At 45.8% G+C, this 25840-nt stretch overlaps 1 protein-coding gene across 19 annotated transcripts in view; it reads left to right on the top strand.

Moving 5' to 3' along the window:
* Positions 1-25840, top strand: part of LOC119965371 (teneurin-2-like) — a 3273255-nt gene that overhangs the window by 2378035 nt on the left and 869380 nt on the right. For 16 of the 19 annotated variants that reach the window (XM_038796065.1, XM_038796062.1, XM_038796060.1 and 13 more), the window contains one exon: positions 5423-5692. The exons of the other annotated variants lie outside the window; for them this stretch is intronic. In XM_038796065.1, coding sequence (XP_038651993.1) covers positions 5423-5692 — 270 coding nt within the window. The remainder of the gene's footprint in view (positions 1-5422; positions 5693-25840) is intronic. 19 annotated transcript variants of the gene reach the window in all.

Below are 25840 nucleotides of genomic sequence, written 5' to 3'. Positions count from 1 at the left end.
AAAGGGAGGTGAGATCAAACCGCACTCCTTTTGAATTTGTGTGCAATATCGAAAGGGATTCTAGATTTCTCAGCAGAAGTCCATCAACACATATAAACTGGTCAGGTCACACAACTGTGCCTCGGTCTAGCCACCAGGAAACATTCACCGAGCAGCAGTCAAGAATGCTGGAGGCAGTGCCGAGGCTGATCTCCATATCAACCATCTGAATTCAAAGGAAAGACTGACTGCTCTGACTTGGGCTTTCCAACCTCCAAAGGAGGGACATGTCTGAGACGTGTGACACTGAAGAGGTATGAAACTTATGATAAAGGACTATCCAAAATTCTGCTGTAAATTGAACAGTGGGAGTAGGACCAGGACACACGGGTCCCAACTAGAACAGGTTACAGCTAGAAGACAATAATTTTAGTGCCAATGTCAGGGGATTCTAATCACAGAGACAGTAGTTAACACTTGTACTGAAATTCTGAACATTAGTTGGGAACATCAATTTAAGGTTGTTGACGATGGATGTAAGCAGATTGGCCCATTGGCGTTCCTTAAGTGCCCACATCTGTGGTCTTGCAAACACTAAAATAGAGGCCTTCATTAGGCATTGAACCTACAGGTGCAGTACCTGGGGCTATCTGGAAACAGGCCATAACACTGCAGTTCCTGTAAAGTCACCACAGGTTGCAATGCTACTGTGAGCATTTCATGTCAATCAGCTGCAAGTTGATGTTTCATCAGCCTACAATTTCAAACAGCAGATTGTGAAGCAGTGTTAAAATGGAATGGCAGGGGTGCTTGACACCATGTGGAGCATTTAATGTATACTGCTAAAGCCACTGGCCTCCTGGCCTGAATAGAACAAGAGTCCAGCCATGTGCCTTTCATCCAACTGGCAACATATATTGTTCAAAATTGGTCAGTCCAGAAAGAAGAACCTGAGCCAGACAGCAGTGCAGAATGGGATTGCAGCCATTGTTTTGGGAATAAAATGTCCATACCCCACTGTCAGATAAATTAACTACATAAAGTACCTTTTGCTTCACAGCTGGAAACACCTTGGAGCAAAGCCCACATGCTTGCCGGTGTTGATGGCATTTATATCCACTTGACAGGGAATTGATCATTTCTAAATAAGTAAATCCTTGCTTCAAAAATGATACATTGACAGCTATTTGGTGAATGTACTCAGGGGTAACTTTAGCCTCTTCTGCCCAGAGGGAAACGGGCATGGTCAGAATGGTTGTCTGATTTGCAGCCCAACAGGGTTTGCTTTGCATCGACAACAATTCAAAAGGGGAGGCTTCCCAGTTGGTTTCTAAAATTGGATTCATTCGACAAGCAGGTGTAACAATTTTTTGAAGGGCTGCTCCTTGCTCACCGTCAATGGGGGCATTTCTTTGATGCACTGTGCTAATCAGGCAGATTGATATGTATGCAGTGGCCACCCTGAAGAGCCAGTGTTTAATCCAACTGACTTCGGTCCTGCGTTCTCTGTAACATGAGCTGCCAACATGGAACGTGCTCCCCCAGAAAGTGGCTTGCTGATCTGTAGCTGGGATATTCAGGCAGAGCCCCTTTCAATGGGCCTTCAGCAGCAACTTGAAAGGGAGCTAGCTGTACTTGGCTTTGGGAGCGCAAAAAAAGCTGGAGTTTTTTTTCAAACCCTTTAAGATGGAAAACCTCCAAGCGGTTGCCTTTTTAAAATGTTTCCAGGCGCTCCAGCCAGCTTTCCTTAACAGCACTTGGACAATCCATATTTGGTGGTGGGAGCAGGAGGACGCGTAGATGAAAATGATGTTGGAGTTTAATTGTGTCATTTGATGCTAATTTGCATAAAGATATGACCCTCTTGCCTGTTTTCAATAGTAACTCTGACTGCCAGAGTACAGGTCCGCCCAAACATTTCTGATACCAATGCAGCAGTAAGTTGGCAGGACGTCATGCCACGTAATATTGGTACTGCTCCCACCCTATTTTTAATTGTTAGCAAGGCATTAGTGATATGTGAATTGCCCCAATATATCTGTGTAGTGTACTATTGAGAGAGCAGGAAATTTCCAGAGTATCACAATGAGGGAGATAGGTCACCGATTCGTTTATGGCACAGAAGGAGGCCATGGAACAATCAGCGTATATCCTTGCTGTATTCCTATAGCTCTACTTGTTTATGTCCTTCAAGTGCCTATCCAATTTTCTTTTGAAATCATTGATCGTCTCTGCTCCTACCCCACAGGTAGCGAATTCCAGAATATTACCACTTGCTGCTTTAAATGGTTCCTCCTCACGTTTGCACTGCAACTCTTGCTAAAACCTTAAATCTGTGTGCCCTACACTTTGCACCATCAGCTAATAAGAATAGTTTTCTTCCCTGCCTTATCTAAACATTTTCATAATCTTGTACACCTCTAAACAGATTTCCGCTCCATCAATCTCCTTTGCTTCAAGAAGAACAATCGCAGCTTCTCCAACCTAAACTTTGTAGCTAAATCCCCCAAGTCTAGTACCATTCTGGTAAATCTCCTCTGCATTCTCTTACTGGCCTTCATCCTCCCTGAAGGCTTTCTATAGGTATATCAGGAACAAAAGAATGACTCGAGTAAGATTAGGGCCAATCAAGGATAGTAGTGGAAAGTTGTGTGTGGAATCAGAGGAGATAGGGGAAGCATTAAATGGGTATTTTTCGTCAGTGTTTACACTGGAGAAAGACAATGTTGTCGAGGAGAACACTCAGGTTCAGTCGACCAGGCTAGATGGAATTGAGGTTCAAAAGGAGGAGGTGTTAGCAATTTTAGAAAATGTCAAAATAGATAAGTCCCCTGGGCCAGATGGGATTTATCCTAGGATTCTCTGGGAAGCCAGGGAGGAGATTGCAGAGCCTTTGTCCTTGATCTTTATGTCGTCTTTGTCGACAGGAATAGTGCCGGAAGACTGGAGGATAGCAAATGTTGTCCCCTTGTTCAAGAAGGGGAGTAGAGACAACCCTGGTAATTATAGACCTGTGAGCCTTACTTCGGTTGTGGGTAAAATGTTGGAAAAGGTTATAAGAGATAGGGTTTATAATCATCTTGAAAAGAACAAGTTGATTAGCGATACTCAACACGGTTTTGTGAAGGGTAGGTCATGTCTCACAAACCTTATTGAGTTTTTTGAGAAGGTGATCAAACAGGTGGATCAGGGTAAAGCTGTTGATGTGGTGTATATGGATTTCAGTAAGGCGTTTGATAAGGTTCCCCACGGTAGGCTATTGCAGAAAATAAGGAAGTATGGAATTGAAGGTGATTTAGCGGTTTGGATCAGTAATTGGCTAGCTGAAAGAAGACAGAGGGTGGTGGTTGATGGCAAATGTTCATCCTGGAGTTCAGTTACTAGTGGTGTACCGCAAGGATCTGTTTTGGGGCCACTGCTGTTTGTCATTTTTATAAATGACCTGGAAGAGGGTGTAGAAGGATGGGTTAGTAAATTTGCAGATGACACGAAGGTCGGTGGAGTTGTGGATAGTGCTGAAGGATGTTATAGGATACAGAGGGACATAGGTAAGCTGCAGAGCTGGGCTGAGAGGTGGCAGATGGAGTTTAATGCGGAAAAGTGTGAGGTGGTTCACTTTGGAAGGAGTAACAGGAATGCAGAGTACTGGGCTAATGGCAAGATTCTTGGTAGTGTAGATGAACAGAGAGATCTCGGCATCCAGGTACATAAATCCCTGAAAGTTGCCACCCAGGTTAATGGGGCTGTTAAGAAGGCATATGGTGTGCTAGCCTTTATAAGCAGGGGGATTGAGTTTCGGAACCACAAGGTCATGCTGCAGCTGTACATAACTCTGGTGCGGCCACGCCTGGAGTACTGCGTGCAGTTCTGGTCGCCACATTATAGGAGGGATGTGGAGGCTTTGGAAAGGGTTCAGAGGAGATTTACTAGGATGTTGCCTGGTATGGAGGGAAGGTCTTACGAGGAAAGGCTCAGGGAATTGAGGTTGTTTTCGTTAGAGAGGAGAAGGCTGAGAGGTGACTTAATAGAGACATATAAGATAGTCAGAGGGTTAGATAGGGTGGACAGTGAGAGTCTTTTTCCTCGGATGGTGATGACCAACACGAGGGGACATAGCTTTAAATTGAGGGGTGAGAGATATAGGACAGATGTCAGAGGCAGTTTCTTTACTCAGAGAGTAGTAGGGGTGTGGAACGCCCTGCCTGCAATAGTAGTAGACTCGCCAGCTTTAAGGGCATTTAAGTGGTCACTGGATAGACATATGGATGAAAATGGAATAGTGTAGGTCAGATAGGCTTCAGATGGTTTCACAGGTCGGCGCAACATAGAGGGCCGAAGGGCCCGTACTGCGCTGTAGTGTTCTGTGTTCTATGTTCTATGTTCTAAGTGTGATGACCAGAATTGGACACGGCACTTGTTCTGTCCTATAAAGATGTAAGAGTGATTTACAAAATTAATTGTGTGGTATATCAAGATGCTGCAGACAGGTTATGTGCTGTAGCCAGTGAGAATTGTCATAATAATAATCGCTTATTGTCACAAGTAGGCTTCAATGAAGTTACTGTGAAAAGCCCATAGTCACCACATTCCGGCGCCTGTTCGGGGAGGCCGGTATGGGAATTGAACCCTTGTTTGCATTACAAGCCAACTGTTTAGCCCACTGTGCTAAGATATATCAGAGTGCCATACTGGGAGATATAGGTGGCATGGTGGCACAGTGGTTAGCACTGCTGCCTCACAGCGCCAGGGACCCGGGTTCGATTCCAACGTTGGGTGACTGTCTGTATGAAGTTTGCACGTTCTCCCCATGTCTGCATGGGCACCCTCCAAGTGGTTATCTCTCACAAAGATGTGCTGGTTAGGTGGATTGGCCATGCTAAAATTGCCCTTTAGTGTCCAAAGGATACATGGAGTGTGCGGGGTTAGAGCAAGGAATTGGGCCTAACTGGGATGCTCTTTCAGAGGGTCGGTGCGGAGGCGATGGGCCGAATGTCCTCTTTCTGCACTGTAGGAGTTATATGATTATATGTAAAAATCCAAGAGTGTTATAGCAAGGAGTGTCGGGTATTATCATGGAAAGTATGAGATATATTTAGTGGGAAGTGTTGGCTGTCTCAAAGGGGGTTATTGTGGTGAGCATGAGCTGTTTAAGAAGGGATTGTAGCTGTGGATAAACCATGAGGTATGAAAATATCTGAGTGCAAATGCAAAGATATACAAGCTGAAATAATTTCTGAAATATTTATATATTTTTTTAATACAAATTCAAGATTTTCTCTGTTATTATACAGTTTTATTAGGAATCAAGATAAGGAGCACAAGTTGGAACTGACTGCGTTCCATGTCATTGCTCACTGTACATATCTAATACTCTAGAGTATGATTGCACTATCTCTGTAAGTAGGGAGTGCGTGATGTGTATCCTTCTTTTGTTTATGTGCAGGAGCCAATTTCACACTGACAGAACTGGGAATCTGTGAGCCCTCCCCTCACCGCAGCACTGCTTATTGTCCAGACATGGGGCTCCTCCATCGTGGATATTCCCTGAGCGACGCTGACTCTGACACAGAAGGTGCCATTTCTCCAGAGCATGCTATTAGGTTATGGGGGAGGGGCATCAAATCCAGACGCAGCTCAGGGCTGTCCAGTCGAGAGAATTCAGCCCTCACACTGACCGATTCAGAGAACGAGAAGGAATCTGATGAGGACACAGGTATGTGCGTTTAAAAGCCAGTAAAAGCACAGCTTTCAGCCCTACCACCACGTGGAAATGGGAAGCTGATGTTCGTTATGGTCTCTACTGTTTTTGCTTCTGTGGTACAGTAAGCAAGATAACTTTGCAAAGAAATCCTTTTTACTCCTACTTCCGGGAGGGATTTATATCATTGCATCATAGTGTTCATGATACTTTAGAAAACCTATTTTTACCTCGTGCAGAGGAGTTAGGTCCAGAGGAAGATCAGACAGTGACAACTTAAGATAATAAATACAAATGATGAAGTCATGGCATTGGCATCTTACCATGGCCAATATCTAGGCTAAAGGTTTTAACCAAATTACTCGTTTTGTATTATATTGTTCCAACTTTCCAGACACAAAAATATGCATAACTGACTTGTTTCAAAAAAATATTAAAATGTAGTCAGGTCACAAAAATAGCTTTAACACACCTCTCGGTCAGTAATTGCACTGAATTGTAGCAACCTCGCTGACTGCTCTATCCTGTGGTAAGGTCATGGTGCCATACCTTCACTAGAGGGCCACATGTTGACCCTTTCATGATATTAGCGAATCTCTTTCTAGGAGAACAACAAAGTGTCTAAACCGCAATAAGAGTTTTACTTTGCCGGGAGGCTTCCTGTTTCCACTTCTGAATGTTTTTGCACACCATATGGCCAATTTATATGCTCACACCTAAGTTCATTCTGTTTGCTGTAGGGGAAGCTAATGATTAAAGCAGGATTTGATTATGATTTGATTATGGTTATTTGCTTCCTTTAACTCCTGTATGGTCACGGAGAGAATTCAGCAGAATTGGGCAGCACGGTAGCATGGTGGTTAGCATAAATGCTGCACAGCTCCAGGGTCCCAGGTTCGGTTCCCGGCTGGGTCACTGTCTGTGCGGAGTCTGCACGTCCTCCCCGTGTGTGCGTGGGTTTCCTCCGGGTGCTCCGGTTTCCTCCCACAGTCCAAAGATGTGCGGGTTAGGTGGATTGGCCATGCTAAATTGCCCGTAGTGTCCTAATAAGTATGGTTAAGGGGGTGTTGTTGGGTTACGGGTATAGGGTGGATATCTGGGTTTGAGTAGGGTGATCATTGCTCGGCACAACATCGAGGGCCGAAGGGTCTGTTCTGTGCTGTACTGTTCAATGTTCTATGTTCTATGTCACACCTTTGTGCATTTGTATTTTTTGTGTGTGCCTTTATCCAATTGTGATCCCCATCCATGCCGAAAAAAATCATAGGGCATGATTGTAGAATGATGCTTGGCATTTATGATGACAGTGTTTGAGATGTAGGGCTGTTTAGTCTGGATTAGTGGGGATACAATTGAGATTTTGGGTGGATGAAAGAATTGGACTGCTCCTGGTGGACAGATTGTCGGAGATAGATAAGGATTGTCGGACTACGTGGCAGGCAAACAAAGAGTTAGCCAGAATGCCATGAAGTATTCATTTTCAGAGTCATTGTCCTCGACCTAAAGATGCAATGAGTGCAGATAAATTATAGTACTTTTGAGCAGCAACTTGACAAATGTAGATGATCTTTTGAGTTGTAAGTTACCAGTTAAATGAGAGTTATGAGTCCGATTGAACTTAGTTTGATTGTGTTAATGAGGAGAGTTTTCCCTGAATTGGCTATTTATTTTTCCCTTCGTTTTGCTTCGCCCAAGATAGATTTAGGCTGTTTGCGTATGTAGACGCATCATGTCTGGACAGAGGGTGGGCATGTTGGGTTTGAGGTTCTTTTCCCATCCTTCCTTTCATATGTTTGAAGATGTGTACTACAACCGGTTGTACAGCACTCTGATGCAGCATAGCAGAACTGTGAACAAGATCAATTTTTTCAAAGCCTTTGATATGAAAGCATATCTTAACCGTAAGATCAAAGTCAAAGATAAAAAGTTTCTATTTTTAGTGGAGCTCGCTGAGGTTCATCTGACGATCTGATGTTTCTTTTAACCAGTAGAACTGCCTCCAACCAAATTGTGGATTGCATACGTCAAGGGAACTAAGAACAAATGAGAATGAACAAGCTACAGAATTTGTCTTTATTTCCTAGATTCATACAGCATAAAAGGAGGAGGGTCTTTGGTCCATCACGCCTGGACCAACTTTCTGCAAGAGTTATAAGTTAGTCCTACTCCCTTGCTCTTTCCTCGTAAACTTGTAAATATTTATTTTAAAATATACGTCCAATTTCATTTTGGAAGTTACGATTGGACCTACTTTCATTGCCCTTTTAGGCAGTGGAGATCGGTATTACCAAAAATTAATGGGTAAAATAAATACTCCTCCAATTCATCCTCTAGTCACCTGTTGTGGGTGTAGATGACAGAACCAGTGTAAAAGGAGGCAGCAACTCTCTAAGCAGTGGTCACAGACAGCTGTGCCCTCATCAATATGGTCCTTTGTGACATCTCACAGGCGGTTGCACACCAGTTCCTCACCCAGGTAACAGATGCCCTCTTTACCAATGCTCTACAATGCATCTGGGCCACAACTGATGGAGCCTGGTGGGCTCAGAGGCAACTGGATCTGGTGCCTGGACTAGTCAGGTGGCACTGCAATTCTATCCTGCAAAAGTCTTAGTCATTGTTTTGATTTGCGTTGTTCTCCATAACTTGGCTCTACAGAAAGATACAGGCACAGAGGAGGAGGATTAGGAAGTAAGAGAGGAGGAAAAACCGAAGGCAAAAGGAGTTGCCGCTGAACACAGGCACCACTAACTACAGAATTAGGTGACCCCCCCTCCTGCCATCCTCTGGGAAAAAGACCCCTCCCCCCCTTCTCTACCTCATGTATGCAGGGCCTGGTTGCCCCTGTGACATCTACCTAGTGATGCAGAGGCAAGGTCTGGTTTTCTTCTGCACTGGCCGCACAATGATTTTATGCTGGGGTGGGCATAACCTCGGACAGGATGCCCTCTCTTGGCCCAATTTAGACTCCTGAGTGGGCAAGTAATGACCACGTAAGGACCGTCTCCTGCCTAGTGTCAGTTTTTAAAAACAGGAAATAAGGAATGTTGGATCTCGGACAGAAAGGGCAGGGGTGTCTGCATCAGAAATCCCAGAAGTCCCATTCTGTCTGTGGGTGCCTCCCCTCTTAAAAGCCTGGTGACCTCCGGACCTCCCCCCCCCCCCCACCCTCCACCTCCAGCCAACCCCCCCCGAGACCATGGTTACATCCATCGTGATTCCCCCAGGCATTTCCAACCCTTCCCGCCCTGGGTCCGACTTCATTTAACTGGATCTCCAGTTCCCAAGACGTAGTCTCAGACTGGAGAGCTGCCAGTCAAATTGATTGGCAGGCAGCTCTCTAAGGTGAGAACTCCTCCTGAGTGAGGGGCGGATGTCCTACCTGATGTTAATCAACACTTATTAGAGCGTAAAATGGCATTGGGATAGTCAGAGTCAGCGGGAATTCAGGCCCATGTGTTTTTAGAAATTCAGCCATGTAGCAATTAATAATTATGCAGCACAGTAGACCTTTAATATTGTGTACCTTCAAATGTGGGTTACAGCGGTCTGAAAATGAGCGGGAGGATTTGTTTGCTTCCGTCTCTATTCCATTAGGTTGTCTCACTGAAGTGAGATAGCTTCTCCCCAAGTGGATGGCTCTCAGACAAGGGGGTGGAGGAATGTGGAATGGGGCATGATCACATCATTGTGAATGTGAGCCCATCAAAGTTGCTTCTATGAACAAAGGCTGTACTTGGCTCACCTAGAATGGAGACCTATGTTTGTCTGCGTGAGTTGGCTGCTATGGCAGTGAGTGGCTCATGCGAAGAAGAGCATGTCCCCACCTTGTACAAATGTAAGTTTGGCTCACTGGAAATCCCGGTTGTGCTGGTCTTTGCCCACGATGCTCACACTGGTAAACCTTTTCAGACACTCTTCAGTAATAGATCTTACTTCCTGCAAACTCATAAGAGCCTGGTAAGATGAAAATGTGGTTGAGGAAGCAAGTCTCTCGTTGCATTCTGGTGGAAATGTTATTCAATAGTGTTCCAGCCAATTGACAGTGTTCTCATAGATGTCAGAAATTCAGCATTAAAGAAATTACAAATAGTGACAAAAGAAAACCAGGGATTTGTAATTGGTAAAGTTGTTTGTTCCGAGTTCCCATGCTGATTCTTTAACTTTTTAAATGAACATGTTTGTTTGTTCTTTCTTATCATGAGAGGTTTTAATACTATAAACCGTGTCAAACATTTTACATGCCTGACTGACAGCACTTCAGTCAAGATGTTTATAGTTGCTTTGACACCCTGAAAGAACAGAACTTTTACAGTTGTCTGGCTAGCCACATCCCTCTCTGTCCATGCCGCATGTTGCCACCAGCTTGTCATGTTAATACCAGTGCGTGCCTTGCAGATCAACCCTGTCTGTCGCAATCTGTGCTTCACCACAGAGCCCCATGAATAACAGTGTGCACCTCGCTGACCACACTGTTAGAATGTGTTGCCGTCCATTGACCTAACCCCACAATCCTGTGCGTTGCTAGCTGGTTTTAGCAATACAGGCCTGCATCACACCGCCGCCCGGTCGCTTTCCTGGCCGTCTGTGCGGCACCCCCCACCGCCCGTGAAGGATCCCCCCGCCCCATCAGGGCGGCTGCGGACTCACCGGCCGTTCCCGACAGGCAAAATGTGGTTCGAACCACACCATCGGGAACTTGGCCAGTCTCTCTGGGAGAATCAGCGAGGGGACTCTATAAATGGCCTGCACTGCGTAGATCACATGCTATACGTGGTGATTCGCCGGGGACTGGAGAATCACGGGAGTGGCGTCGGACCGGATTTTGGAATAAATGCCCATTCTCCGCCCCGCGCCGATCACAATTTCGGCTCGGAGAATCCCGCCCCATGTTTTTTCATTTTCACACAATGTGTATTTAGGTTACATATAGCTGCCCATCACTGAAGGTAGAAAGATGGTAATGAAACTTGTAACACTTGTCCATATGTGCCCATATGAAATGCAGTATTTAAGGCACTTTTTCCTCTTGCTCATCAGTTCCAATAAACATCAAGGTAGTGTGCAAGCGAAATCAATGCAGCTCAATCGATCTGTTGATCCTAAATTACCCGTAATATAAGATGGTAACATAGTCGTTTATGTAAAATAAATGGACAGATCTTCTGTGCGGTAGTAAATTTCCATGCAGTACTCCATCCATTCAATGTAGGACATCTTCAAAAAGGCATTTCATTAAGAGGGATGATGGCCTGACAAAATAAGCATCTTGCAATTGGGTGCCATGTCCTTCAGACAGTGGTGCAAAATTGATGGTGCTTGGTGTAAGATTCAGTAAGCATTCAGTAAGCGGTTTAATTTGGTTCCAGAAACCATGAGTGCATTGAGTTGACAAACTCACCTGAGACGTGAGATAAGCCTTTGATTGCAAGTTAGCCACTCAAGTGGTGAACAAGAAAGTAACAGATTTTGTACAATAGTTTGTGACCAGCAGTCTGTGTTTTCTTATGCTTCCCCTTGTTTGTTTTTCAGGTAAAGGAGGTTGCAATACATTTGCTTCAAATCTGTTCTCATATTTTATGATCTGCAAAAGGGATGAGGGAGTTTGAAGAGTTTAGCACACTGTTTCATAGATTTGCCTGTGTTTTTGGCTCTCTATCAAATCAGTCAGTGCACATTTGAAACATTTCACACCACGTCGCAATGAAAGTACCAAATATACAACTGGTAACCTGAGAGGAAACCTTTTCACACAACAAAGCTTGTCCAAAAATCAATTCCAGAGGGAATGTAGAAGTTTATGTATTAAACAAGGGCGCTTGACCAGAATAGGATCTTCAAAGCTACTCTCCAACTCTCACAAGATAAAGAAGAACAAAATACTTCATTTATATAACACTTTTCATGACCTCAAAATCTCGAAGTATTTTACAGCCAATAAAATGCTTTGATGTATAGGCCATGGGCGGGATTCTCCGCTATCCGGCGGGTTGGGCTGTACCGGTGCCGAGGAGTGGCGTGAACCACTCCGGCGTCGGGCCGCCCGGAAGGTGCAGAATCCTCCGCACCTTCAGGGGCTAGGCCGGCGGTGGCAGGGGCTGGCGCCATGCCAACAGGCGTCGAAGGGCCTCCGCTGGCCGGCACGAGTTGTCGCATGCGCTGGAGCGCCGGTGTGTACTGGCGTCATCCCAGCACATGTGAAGGGGAGGTCTTCTCCACGCCGGCCATGGCGGACCATTACACCGGCTGTCACGGCGGGAAAGAGTGCCCCTACAGCACAGACCTGCCCGCCGATTGGTGGGCCCCGATCACGTGCCAGGCCACCGTGGGGATCACCCCGGGGCCATATCCCCCCGAGGACTCTGCAGGCCGCCCGCAGAGCCAGGTCCCGCCAGAACGGAGTGTAATATACGCCGGCGGGACTGGACGAAAACGGGCGGCCACTCGACCCATCGCAGGGTGGAGAATTGCCGGGGGGCCCATTGCCAACGGCCCCCGACTGCCGCGATGCAATTCCCGTCCCCATCGAAAGGCAAGCGCCATAGAATCCGGCAGCTGGCTTCGGTGCAGTGAGGCGGGATTCATGCTGCCCCTGGCGATTCTCCATCCCGGTGGGGGGTCGGAGAATCACGGCCATTTTATAGGAACGTGGCTTCAATTTGGGCACTGCTCTGCAAACAACAGTGTGATGATAGTCAGATAATATGTTTTAGTAGTGATAGTTAAAGGATAAACATTGGCAAGGACAGCAAGAAAAGCCTGTTCCTCTTTGAATAGTGCCAAGAGGGCGAGTCTTTCCATTGTCGTGACAATAGCTGTGAAAGCCCAAATCCTGAAGTCCTGCCTCTGGCCACAGCACCTACCACTTCGGCAGTGGGACGGGGGAATGGGGGTAGATTCCAATTTGCACATCCCGTAGATCTAAGAGACAGCTGCCTGTGGTTATGTCCAATTTACATCAGCGAAAAGTGAGAAACACGGTGCCCGCAGATTAGTCCTGGTAGGACTAGATCTAACATTTGTAAAGTTGTTTGGACAGGTGGGGTACTATTTGGTGAGGTAAGGGGAGATCAAACACACTTTAAGAGACATAAGAAACCTTTTTGGATTATTAAAGTTTGACATGATGGTGCGTAAAAAGTGCATAAACGTTTTGGAAGTGTCAAGCTCATTAGAACCATCAAAAGAACTGTCTAAAGGAATTTCCAAACTGTTAAGTTATTTTAAGTTCTGACCCTATAAATGTTTGAAAATAAAACTGCAGTGTTTAAAAATATCAATGCTTGCTAATTCACTCTGTCTTTTGACTTAAGTCTGCGGGTTATCATTACTGGATTAGTTCTGCATGACTGATTTTACAATGTGCCATTATCATAGATCATAGAATTTACAGTGCAGAAGGAGGTCATTCGGCCCATCGAGTCTGCACCGGCACTTGAAAGAGCACCCTACCCAAGCCCACACCTCCACCCTATCCCCCTAATCCAGCAGCCCCATCTAATATTTTGGACACTAATAGGCAATTTAGCATAGCCAATCCACCTAACCTGCACATCTTTGGACTGTGGAAGGAAACCGGAGCACCCAGAGGAAACCCACACAGACACGGGGAGGACATGTAGACTCTGCACAGAAAGTGACCCAAGTCAGGAATCGGATCCTGGAGCTGTGAAGCAACTTTTCTAACCACTGTGCTACTGCGCCACCCACAGTATCACAGTGGGGGCATCTCAGTTCAGTTTGATTGACAGCTCCAAGTGGTTATAGACTCTTTGAAGTGGGACTGTGCATTCCAAAACTTCTTTTTACAAAGGATTGAAGAAAGTATACGTATTAACTTTTTTTTGTCAGTGAGAATAGGCTTTTGTTGAAACGACAAATGATTCAATAGATACAGAAGAACTTTATTTCATCTCTTTGTAGCATGGGTCCTGAAGCTATATCACAGTGGATTTTGGGTGAGTTGGTATGGTAGGTGTCAGGGCGAGGGGGGTATGGATGATGTCTTGGGTTGGCATGGGTTGACATACAAGTTATAAAAGGATATTCTGGGATAGGTTGGGGCATAGGTTGGCATGGAGAATATGAGGAGCCACAGGAGGTGGATGAGAGGCATAGGTTGGCATGGGCTGGAACGGATGGGGCATGGAGAGTATGCAGGAGTGAAGGCTGTTTTATACTTTAATCTTTTTTAAACACTTGAGTGATGTGCCAGGACACTAAGGCAGACCTCATATCCATCTTGCCTCCACACGTGGCAGTCTCTGATCTCTTTCCGGGATTAGTAGCCATACCGCCTCCCATGAGCCCCCACCCTCTCCCCAAAACCAATCTTCATACTGCAATTCAAAGTTACTGGAGGAAATGTGTTTGAAAAAAGGAACCAGATGCAGCCTCCCTATGACAGACAGCAATAAGCATAGACAGAACAGAGGCAGAGATGCAGCCACAGATCAGAGAAAGATACACAGAGAGAGGTGTAGAGAAATTTACCATCAGCAATAACCTGGAAATTAGGCAGTTTAATATCCTGCTCTCTGTTAACTAAAACTAACTGCTTACCCTTGGGTGTTTCCTATTGGATTTTTTTGCCTCCCTCCCACAAATGGAAAAGAAAGAGACAACAATGCCATGATCAAGAAAGAGTTATATGTAAATTGATGGATTTTTAAACCGTGGCTTGTAAGGATGCATTCAATTTTATTTAAAGAAAATAAATGAAGGAAACTGGTCCCTCTGGTTTTTGCACCTTCAGGAAATGCTACTTGCCTGGTTTTGACAGTGGGCCAGGAGGGATGCTGTGGTCTCTCTGGGGCTCTAAAGATTGTGGGTGGTCATGACGATTGAAAATAAAATTTCTAAAACAGCAAAGATAATTCAAAATATTTCCTATGATGAATAGGGTAGATACAGAGAACCTTCTTCCTCAGGCAGAAGAATCCCACACAAGGGGCAGAACCTTAAAATGTGAGATAGGCTATTGACGAGCGATTTAGATCAGAGGTAGGTAAATGGATTTGAATCATAGTTTTTACAGCACGGAAAGAGGCCCTTCAGCCTATCAAGTCCACCCCAGCCATCAAGCACATACCTACTCTAATCCCATGTTCCAGTATTTGACCCATAGCCTTGTATGCTGTGGCATTTAAAGTGCTCACCGAAATAGTTCTTAAATGCCATGAGGTTTCGCGCCTCTCCCACCCTTTCAGGCAATAAATTCAAGATTCCAACCACCCTCTGAGTGAAATCTTTTTTCCTCCCATCCCCTCTAAACCTCCTGCCCCTTACCTTAAATCTATGTACCCTGGTTAATGACCCCTCCGCTAAGGCGAATTGTTCCTTCCACCCACCTCAGCTCCACACCTGCAGATATCATGGTGTAGCTGAGTGGTGGATTAGACTCAAAGTGCTGTATGGATTACCCCCATTCCTTTGCATATTTGGCAAAAGGGTTGAAGAATGTATGTTCTTTTCATATAATATGATAGCATTGCTGAAAAAAGAGACATGCCGTCTGAGCTTTTCGTCCTGCACTCCTCCAGACGGCTCCAAGAAATTAGCAAACTCTTAAATGGGGGAACAACAATTTATGCTTTCTGTAAAGAGAATGCTGATTGGTTGGCAAGTGAACTCTGATGGGTGGAGTTGTTGTCATGGAAAGTGCAGTTAACTGACCGGCTTTGTTCAACTTCAAAGCAGGCAAGTTGAGTGCCTGGTCAAGACATTACCCTGGGGAATGAATCGGGGAATGACTGTTCCCTGAGCTTTCCTTTAGGTGAAAAAAGGTGCAAAATGTGCACATGTTCTTTCTGTCAGCAAAGGACAAGGCCCTTTGTGTGAATATACATGGCTTCTAGTGCATGTAGGTCAGCCGCACTGTGAACCCGACTGACAATATGAAATTGGTTATCAGAGTAATTCTTGGTTCTTAATATTTTATCATATTGTTCATATGGGCAGCACCGTAGCATAGTGGTTAGCACAATTGCTTCACAGCTCCAGGGTCTCAGGTTCGATTCCCGGCTTGGGTCACTGTCTGCGGAGTCTGCACGTTCTCCCCGTGCGTGCGTGGGTTCCCTCCGGGTGCTCCGGTTTCCTCCCACAGTCCAAAGATGTGCAGGTTAGGTGGATTGGCTGTGCTAAATTGCCCTGAGAGTCCAAAATTGCCCTTAGTGTTGGGTGGGGTTACTGGGTTATGGGGATAGGGTGGAGGTGTGGGCTTGGGTAGGGGGCGCTCTTTCCAAGAGTGAGTGTAGACTCGATGGGCCAAATGGCCTCCTTCTGCACTGTAAATCCTATACAATATTGAGGTATTTGCAAAGTAACCAGTTAGGAAGGTGATATGCTGCATGACACACTGATTAGGAAAGGGACAGACTGGATTTGAATTCTTTAGAACATAGGGTTTGACTTTCCGGCCCTCCCCTCCAGTGGGATTTTCCAATCCCGCCAAATGCGGCCCCCTTACGGCGGGTTCCCCGGCAGGGGCAAGCTAAGGCGTGGAAAACATCACATACGCCAGCGAGACCGGAAGGTTCCACCAGCGGCCAACGGAGATCCTCCTCCACCATCGCAAACATGCCACAGGAGACCTGGATAATCCCAGCCCTTAGCCTGTTGAAAAAAAGTCCTTCCAGTGCCCTATAGTCCTGGCTAAATATCCATGAAATTAGAATTTTTTTTTTCTTTATTCATTCATGAGATGTGGGTGTCGCTGGCTGGGTCAGCATTTATTGCCCATCCGTGAGGGCATTTAAGAGTCAACCACATTGCTGTGGGTCTGGAGTCACGTGTAGGCCAGACCAGGTAGGGATGAGAGATTTCCTTCCCTCAAGGACATTAGTGAACCAGATGGGTTTTTACGACAATCGCCAAAGGTTTCATGATCACCATTAGACTTTGAATTCCAGATTTTTATTGAATTCAACTTCCACCATCTGCCCTGGTGGAATTTGAACCCAGGTTCCCAGAGCATTACCCTGGCTTATTAGTCCAGTGACAATGCCAGCATGCCACTGCCTGTGGCGTAGGTAACTGTAGGGACTCTAGGGGCGAGATTCTCCGCAAATGCGGAGAGTCATAAAGGCTGCTGTGAAACTGGCCGTGTTTCACGGCAGCCTTCACGCCCGTTCCCGGGACCCGATTCTCCCCCCCCATCGGGGCTAGGAGTGGGACCCTGGGAATCACAGCGTCGCGGCCTTAACGACCGTCGTTAAGGCCGCTTGCCAAGATGACGCGCGGCCGGCTCCAACCCGCGCATGCGCGGTTGACGTCATCACGCCATTGACGGAACCCGAGCATGCGCGGTTCCGCATGTCTCCACCGCCGCCCGACAAGATGTGGCAGCTTGATCTTGTCGGGCGGCGGAGGGGAAATAGTGCGTCCCTTTTGGACGCAGGCCCGATGATCGGTGGGCACCGATCACAGGCCTGTCCCCTCCCGAGCACAACGGTGGTGCTCCCGTCCCAAACGGGGGCGCCCGTTTTTACGACGGCAGCGAGCAGGTGTGTTTGCTGCCGTGAAAAAACGGGCGTAAAGGCCCGGCCGCTCGGCCCATCGGCCGCGGAGAATCGCCGCTTGCCGTAAAAAATGGCGAGTGGCGATTCGTGACGTGGGTCAGGCGAGGTGGGGGAGAATAGCGGGAGGGCATGCAAAAAGTCGGGAGGCCCTCCCGCTATTCTCCCAACCGGCGTGGGGGGGGCGGAGAATCGCGTCCTAGGTATCTCAACTTTTACTTTTTATGCAACACTAGATTTAGGAGAGTGCTATGCCTTAAAGTTGTAGGAACCTATCATTTGGTTTGTGTTGAAATCGGTCTGAAACACAAGGATGGAATAGTTCTCGGAACTTGTGATGTCATCAATTAAATTGGTTTTGAAATTGTGTTTTAAGTATCTGATGCAAAGTGTTTTGCGGCTGTTGATTTCAATTTTGTTCTCACATTTGTACAATGCAATTAGTTTCTACGGCTCAGCAGTTCCATCACCATTTATCTACTGATGGTCATAATGAAAGATTTCAGCATGGTTTATGCTGCATGAAAGGACTCGTGCTTTAATCAGCTCTCTGTCCACCATTTCAACATAAAACATATTAAAGGCATTGCTACAGAATATCCCAGCCAGCTCGAAAACTTGTTTTTACATGAATTCTTTCTGAAGGCCAACAAATCGACCAAGGGCAGCGCACCATGGCCGGAAGCAGAGACCCAAACACAAAAAGTAAATGAAACAGACATAGCGCAGTGCTATGCAAGGGATGATAAATGTCTATATGTAAGTCAGTGTGCCATAATCTTTTCTTATTTCACCGTTGTTAGCTCAACACTACCTCATCAGCGAGAATATCTGACCTATAATTGAAAATTCATCGTTGACCCAACATTGACAGGGAATAAAATTGTACGGTAAAATTATGTGCACCCAATTTACTGATGTGTTCAGAGATAAACAGTTCAGATAAGTACATAAGCTGCTGCCTCTGACATTCTGCATGAACCAGTTTTCTCTTAAATATGGCTAAATTATTAGATCACATATAATGGGGAAGAAATGCAAGTACTCTTTGTTCGGTAAGTTTGGAAACATTTATTTCCCACAAAGTTCTAAAATTTCAAGCAAAAACATTGAGCGGAGGCCATTTGAGGAAGACCATTGATCTAGCTTCAGAGAGATCCGCGTGGAAATGATCAAACAACATCAAAGATGAAAATTTAAAATGTTTTTCTCTTTTCCCAGTAACATCCCAGTGCTCAGCTCATGGTTCTCTAAAATGGGACTGATTATACTTGGCGAGCCGATGAACAGTTAACTTCTCACTCAAGCCAATGAATTTAGTGCAGGCTAGTTTTTCCTGTGGGGATGCATAGAAATAATTCTGCTCTCCATTTAGAACAAAATGATTGTTTCATGATCAAACGGCTTGCATTGCAATGATTTAGGCAATATGGCAATTCACCAGTCGCTTGATTCATACTGTTCCTCGAGGCAGCAGTTGAGATCTGGATGGTTTTCTGGGCAATGGGCAGGCTGAAAAAGAGTAAAAAATGGGCACAAGCCACAACATATGGAATGGTTGGAGCCACAAAATGTTCTCATGGGGATAAGGTGGGGGGGACAGGACGGTGAGGGGATTTTCCATAACCTTATAAACCAACATCTACCCTTACAGAATGGACAAAGTGCGAAAAGCAGGTTAAGATATTTTGTAATGTTGCCTGTGCGCTATATTGAAAATTTGTTTCTTAAACTTGGCCTTGGATACTGTTGCTGGAAATCAATAAACACTTCATTGAAAAACAGGCATTTAAGATGTGAAGAGCCCCTTGAACAATTTCTGTGGGTGAAAGGGATGAAAACATGTGATGATTTTCAGCAGCCGTGCTTTGCCTGATGACTGCTGATGGAATTTCAGCAGCACACCTTTCAAGGATATGGAAATATCACACGGGGCCTGACGGAATGTGGCATTTAAAATCTGAGTGGAGGTAGCCAGCTAACAAGCGAACGATAGCATCAATAATGAGGAAAAGTCAGTTGCTTGTTTGAAAATTTGATCTAAGTTTTGGATGATGCTGTCAAGGCAACATTTAGTGTCCCTTTGCAATTGCACTCAACAGGTAGGCATTCTTCTTGAACTTTTGCAGTCCAAGCTTTTATTACTTTTTTATTCTTTCACGGGATGTGGGCGCCACTGACAAAGACAGCATTTGTTGCCCATCCCTAATTGCCCTTGAAAGGTGGTGTGAGCCACCTTTTTGAATCACTGCCGGTACACTCCAGTGTATCCAGTGACGGGGAAGGAATTTAGTTCCAAGTCAGGATGGTGTGTGGCGCAAAGGGGAACCCGTAGGTGGTGGTGTTCCATGCACCTGCTGCCCTTGTCCATTCTGATGGTAGAGGTTGGGGGTTTGGAAAGTGGAGTCTAAGTTGCCGCAGTATGTTTGATTTGATTTTGATTTGATTTATTGTTACATGTACCGAAGTACAGTGAAAAGTATTTTACTGCGGCCGAGGAACGTACACAGTACGTACATAGTAGACACAAGAATAATCAGCAGGGAACATTGACAAATGGTACATCGACAAACAGTGATTGGTTACAGTGCGGAACAAGGGGCCAAACAAGCAAACAAAGCAAATACATGAGCAAGAGCAGCATAGGGCGTTGTGAATAGTGTTCTTACAGGGAACGGATCAGTCCGAGGGGGAGTCGTTGAGGGGGCTTGTCGCTGTGGGGAAGAAACTGTTCCTATGTCTGGATGTGCGAGTCTTTAGACTTTTGTACCTTCTGTCTGATGGACAGAATGTATGTAGTATACACTACTGCCACTGTGTTGGTGGTGGAGGGAGTGAACGGTTAAGGTGGTGGATGGGGTTCCAATCAAGCAGGGACCTTTTTCCTGGCTGGTGTCGAACTACATCCACCTAGTTAGAGTTGCACTCATCCAGGCAAGTGGAGAATATTTTATCACGCTCCTGACTTGAACCTTATTGCACAAGCTTTGGGAAGTCAGGAGGTGAGTTACTCTGCAGAATTTCCAGCTTCTGACCTGCTCTTGCAGCCATAGTAATAATAATAATAATCGCTTATTGTCACAAGTGGGCTTCAATGAAGTTACTGTGAAAAGCCCCTAGTCGTCACATTCCGGCATCTGTTCGGGGAGGCCGGTACGGGAATAGTGTTTATATGGCTAGTCCAATTCAGTTTCTAGTCAATGGTTACGTTCAGGATTAGTACAATCCCAGACCAGATGCCAACCGTGGCTCGGATACTGGACTGAAACCCCAATATTTTAGTTTATTTTGTAAGTCTGTGCGGAAAGAATGATTTGCTCCAGGTGTTATTGAATAAAAAAATCGGGATTTGGTATTTTAGAACACAAAACCTTATTAGGAATACGATATTAAACTCTTTAACTTCAAACCCGAAAAGAACACTTGCAATTACCCCTTACTACTACCCAATTCCCCATTAAATAACAAGAAAAGAAACATATATCTCTCAATCCATCCTAAAATTAGCATAGCATAGAGTAATGCTTACTTTGCAGAACAGGGCCGGGATTCTCCCCTACCCTGCGGGGCGGGGGGTCCCGGCGTAGCGGAGTGGCCCACCTAAAGGTCTCCACATCTTTAGGGGCTAGGCCTGCGCCGGAGTGGTTGGCGCCATGCCGACTGGCGCCAAAACCGGCGGCAACGGCCTTTGACGCCCGCCGGCCGGCGTCGGGTCTGGCCGGAAAGCCTGCGCCGGTTCGCGCATGCGCTGGTGCGTCAGCGGCTGCTGACGTCACCACCGGCGCATGCGCGGTAGGGGGGTCTCTTCCGCCTCCGCCATGGTGGAGGCCGTGGCGGCGGCGGAAGAAAAAGGTGGGCCCCAATCGCGGCCAGGCCACCGTGGGGGCACCCCCCAGGGTCCGATCACCCCGCCCCCCCCCCCCCCCCCCAGGACCCCAGAGGTGGTTGAAACCATGTTGGCGGGATTGGAATGGGCCGGAGAATCACCGCGGGGGGCACGGCGATCGCCGCGGGGGGCATGCCGATCGGCGGGGCGCGATTCCCGCTCCCGCCGATTCTCGGGTGGCGGAGAATTCCGGCCACGGCGGGAGCGGGATTTACTCCGGCCTCGGGCGATTCTCCGACCCTGCGGGGGGTCAGAGAATTCCGCCCCAGATTTGGACTCCAGTTAGAACCCCTGCAGACTCGGGCTGGAACTCTTCGAAAAGCTGTCCCTGCTGGCTTATTTTAGCTTCTTCCTTGTCCTCAGACAAACAACTCTGCCTTAAAATGATACATTTTGGGGTTCTCTAAACCCTGGCCCATAACAAATGACCTTCGGTGGTACTAACCGATCCTGTGAACCAGCGAGGCTGGAAAATCCCATCCTATATTTTAACCTGTGCTTTGCACTTCGTGAGTTCTCTTGGGATAATGTACATTGCTGTTCCGAAGGTTGTGGAATATCAGGTTCCCACCCCCATGTCAATATTGTTCTGTTCCATCCATTCTGCCCATTTCCTGTCGCATTTCAGGGAGAAAGGGGCAAGAAAATAAAGGAGAGTGAAGTCAAATTGTTAACTTTAGTAATTTATCTATTGACTTTGATCATTAATTCTTTATAAAGGTGTTTAAAATTGCATGTCATTCAAAGCACAATAAAAATCCTGCCCAGTGGAGGTATCACATATGTGCAAAAATCTAACTTTGAGCAGCAGCTAGCAGTAATTTACTGAAATGTCTACTTTTATCTATTTTTGTCATTGCAAAGGAAGTAAATGTTTGTGATTTAACGGCCTACATCTTCCAGACTTCAGAAACTCAAGATCTAGCTGGGATTCTCCGATCCCGTGCCAGATCGGAGAATCGGTGGGGGTGGGGGCAGAGAAACGCACCACGCCGCTCCGTCCCGCCGATTCTCCCGGCGGGATTGCCGCCGTGCCGGTCGGAGGCCATTGAAAGCGGCACCCTCGCAATTCTCCACGCCTCAATGGGCCGAGTTCCCGTCAAGTTCGGCTGAGTGCCGCCGGCGTGGGTAACGTATGGTCCCAATCGGCGGGACCTTGGAGTTCTGGCTGCGGGGGCCGTCCTGATGGGGCGGCGGTGGGGGGATCTGACTCCGAGGAGGCCTCCACGGTGGCTTGGCCCGCGATCGGGGCCTACCGATCGGCGGGTGGGTAGTTCTGTGGGGAAGCCTATATTCTTCCGTGCCGGGCCTTTGTAGGACTCCATCTTATTGCCCGGGGGCCGACACGGAGATGGGAACCCACGCACATGCGCAGACTCGCGCCAGTCGTGGCGCGCCGGCTTCCGACCACACTAACCCCCAATTATCCGATAATTCCTTCAGCCAAATCTGATGAGCCCCTGACTTGACTACCTTTTCCAAACTTTTCCGACTATCCCTGACTCATCAACCACCTCACCCACCTTCCATCCGACCACTGTACCCATCTGCCACCTCATCCATGAGACACCCGAACATTATACCTGCTGCCACTTTACCTACCTGCCACACTACCCACCGACCAGCTTACCACCTTACTCTCCTGTACCCTACACACCTTACCTGACTGCCACCCTACCTAACTGCCATCTGCCCCACCAACAACCGTACCAACCTACTATCTCACCCAAATACCCATTCTACCACTTATATACTTAACTAACCTACTCACTTACCCATTCACCTCACAGCCTACCCACCATGCGCATTCACTCATTCACACTGGTCATTTAAGCTTACCTCACGGAAGCTAGTCCCATAAAAAGGGGTGTGTCAACTGCACTGATTCACTCCATTGCTCTCTGCATGGATTCCTGCACTGAATACATTTGGAAGTCAGATACATTTAAATGTAACCAGGTAAGTTCGTAATTTTCTAACTGATCCGCCTCAGACACAGCAGTTCAAACACTAATCAGAAAATGTGGGCCTCTAGATGTACCAAATCCAGGTTCAGCCTACTGAATACATTATACAACGAAAGAAATTGAATAGAAAGTGAAAATAATGTTCAAAGTTACAATTCCATTTGGTTTATATTGGGCTGGATCCCCGTTTTGTTGGCAGCGCACTCATGCCCGCAGATTTCCCGACGGCGTGGGGTGTCCACGATGGTAAACCCCATTGGCCGGTTGCCAGGATGGAGGCGGGGGAGCGCCATACCAGAAAATGGGTGCAGCAGGGCGAAACATCTATTCCATTGCCAAGAGAGCCATAATATGGCCGCCTAATTCATAGGAATTGAAAATGAGGGTTGAAATAGATCTTTAATCATTTATTCACTGCGACTGCACACACCCTTAATCCAGGGAGAGATTATATAAAGCTAGTGATAGGTTTTCCATCCCGATTCTTGTGTTATTCACTAAAATAACAAACTGTAGTTTCACTGCCATCAATCCTGAATTCTTGAGTTAGATTTGAGGCACACATCACTCAGTCACAGTGAAATATTATCGTTTTGAAATTAACTAAAGTACTTAGGAAAATGAAGTCTCACTCTGTCTGGTGCATAAACCTTTTGTAATCTTAAAATGCAGGTTTCAACTTGCGTTTATCTTAAACCTTGGGGCCTGTACACCAACCTCATACCAAATCCCATTCAACCCTCCACTGGCCTACATTGGTGTCCTGTCGAGCAACACCTCAATTTTAAAATTGGCGTCCTTGTTTCCAAATCCCCCATGGTCTTAACCCTCCCGATGTCTCTAAGCTCCGTCGTCTCTGCACTTTTGGCCAATTCTGGCCTTTTTACACAGCTCTAATTTTCATTGTTCCACCTCTGGTGAAAAACCTTCCACTTCCGAAGCTCTAAGCTCTAGAATGTCCTCCCTAAGCCCACTAGTCCATCTCTCGCCCTCCTCATCGAAATACCCATTAAAACCCACAGCTTTGGCAAAGCTTTTGGTCAGGTCTTAATAGTTGGTCATGTTGCTGAGCTCTGTGAAGCAGCTTGGCACATTTTATTCTGTCAAAGGCTCTATAAAACTGCAAGCTGCTGTTTTTTTGTTCTAATTCTTGGAACAATGATTTTCACAAAGTTGTATATTGGTTTCCAATATGAATTTAACAATAACACACAAGGAATAAAGCAGCAAGTGATTGTGGATTTACCGACCACCCCGCCGTGTTTTTTATGGGTGCGGAGGTGGCCCACTAGTTTGATTTACCGACCCCGCCGTTGTCAAAGGGATTTCCCGTTGACTGCAGCCCTCATCGCCGGGAAACCCGTGTGCCAGAGTGGGACCGGAATATCACGCTGGCATGAACAGCCAGTAGATCGCGCCCGAATGTTATAGGTCAGCATCAATCCAACATGCAGAAACCAACCTCCAAAATCCACTGCTCACTTTTTAAGCTCGAATTCTCACCAATTTATAGTACTTGTTCGAAACATCTTCTCCCTTATTGTATGGACATAAACTCTGATCAGCCAGTACAACTATAATGGTCAAAAGGAGTCCAATCAAACAAATCCATAGGACCTGTCTGATTTCAATTTCCATTGAACTCAATGTGACAAAAGGTTGGGGTGGTTCTGTAAGGTCTGGGTGAAATGCTACACCAGTTTATATCCCAACTGGTGAAGAATGTTTTCATTGTTTTCACAAGGTAAGTTCAGACAGAGACAATGCTTCAAGCCATTTGATCTCATCCTTGAAATACAAAATTTACCTTCTTCCATTCCAGCACCAGCTGTTTCATCAATTGCTCATGCCTTGAACTCAACAATCCTTCTAGCTTTTATCACTCTAAATCTAAATAAATATTTCTTGACCTTGATCTTAAATTTGCCCTTCAAAACTCTAAGCCTGTGCCCTCTGGCCCTGGAGTATCTGGAAGTATTGTTTTGGGCCTACTTTATCTGTTCGATTAAGTATCTAATATACTTCTGTAAAGCCAACGCTAAGACATCTCTTTTCAAGGCTTGTGCACTACATTCTAAAAGAAAGATTCCAATCTTAATACCACAGGGCTTAAAAGCAGAAGTGATTTCATCCTTCGACTCCAAGAAATCCTCTTTGCCATACAGTTGCGGGTAAATGGCAATAGATTTTATACTAGTATGAAGAGATTGAAGTCATTCTTTGTGCTAAAAATGAATTATGCAATTAAGCATTGCAAATACAAAAAACAAAGTGGAAAGTTAGTGCAAAAATAATTGAATTATCAAATAATTTGTGTTAAGTAACTGTAATTTATGAGTAGACCGTGTATTGTAAGCAGGAAGAATTTACTGTTTGGGCACCTGGATATTACACAGATGAATCCCTTAAATTCAAGGCTATGATTAACTAATGCAAACTGAAGTAAATTACTAACCACTTTCTTCCAAAGTAGCTATTAATAGGTCCTTCCACAGTAATGAACAATATCCCACCATTCTCATTGCAATATGCTGTTTAATGTTAAAATCTACACATTCATTGGGCACTTATTAACTTAATTTTAAATTGTGAAATTGTTAATCATTCTTCCATCTCTGTTATAATGAGAAAAATAAATATGTCTTCTTAAACAAGCAAATGAGTAACTATTATTACGGAAGTTGCTTTTTAGATGAAACTTGGTCCGTGTGCCCTGGCCTGGTTTTGATTGCCTGAGGAGTTCCACAAGGAATTTTCCAAAGTTTCTTTCCCCATGTTGGTCAAGGGAGTTTTC

This window comes from Scyliorhinus canicula, chromosome 4 (genome assembly GCF_902713615.1).
Source record: "Scyliorhinus canicula chromosome 4, sScyCan1.1, whole genome shotgun sequence".
NCBI lineage: Eukaryota > Metazoa > Chordata > Chondrichthyes > Carcharhiniformes > Scyliorhinidae > Scyliorhinus > Scyliorhinus canicula.
This window is presented reverse-complemented; position numbering and strand designations above follow the sequence as displayed.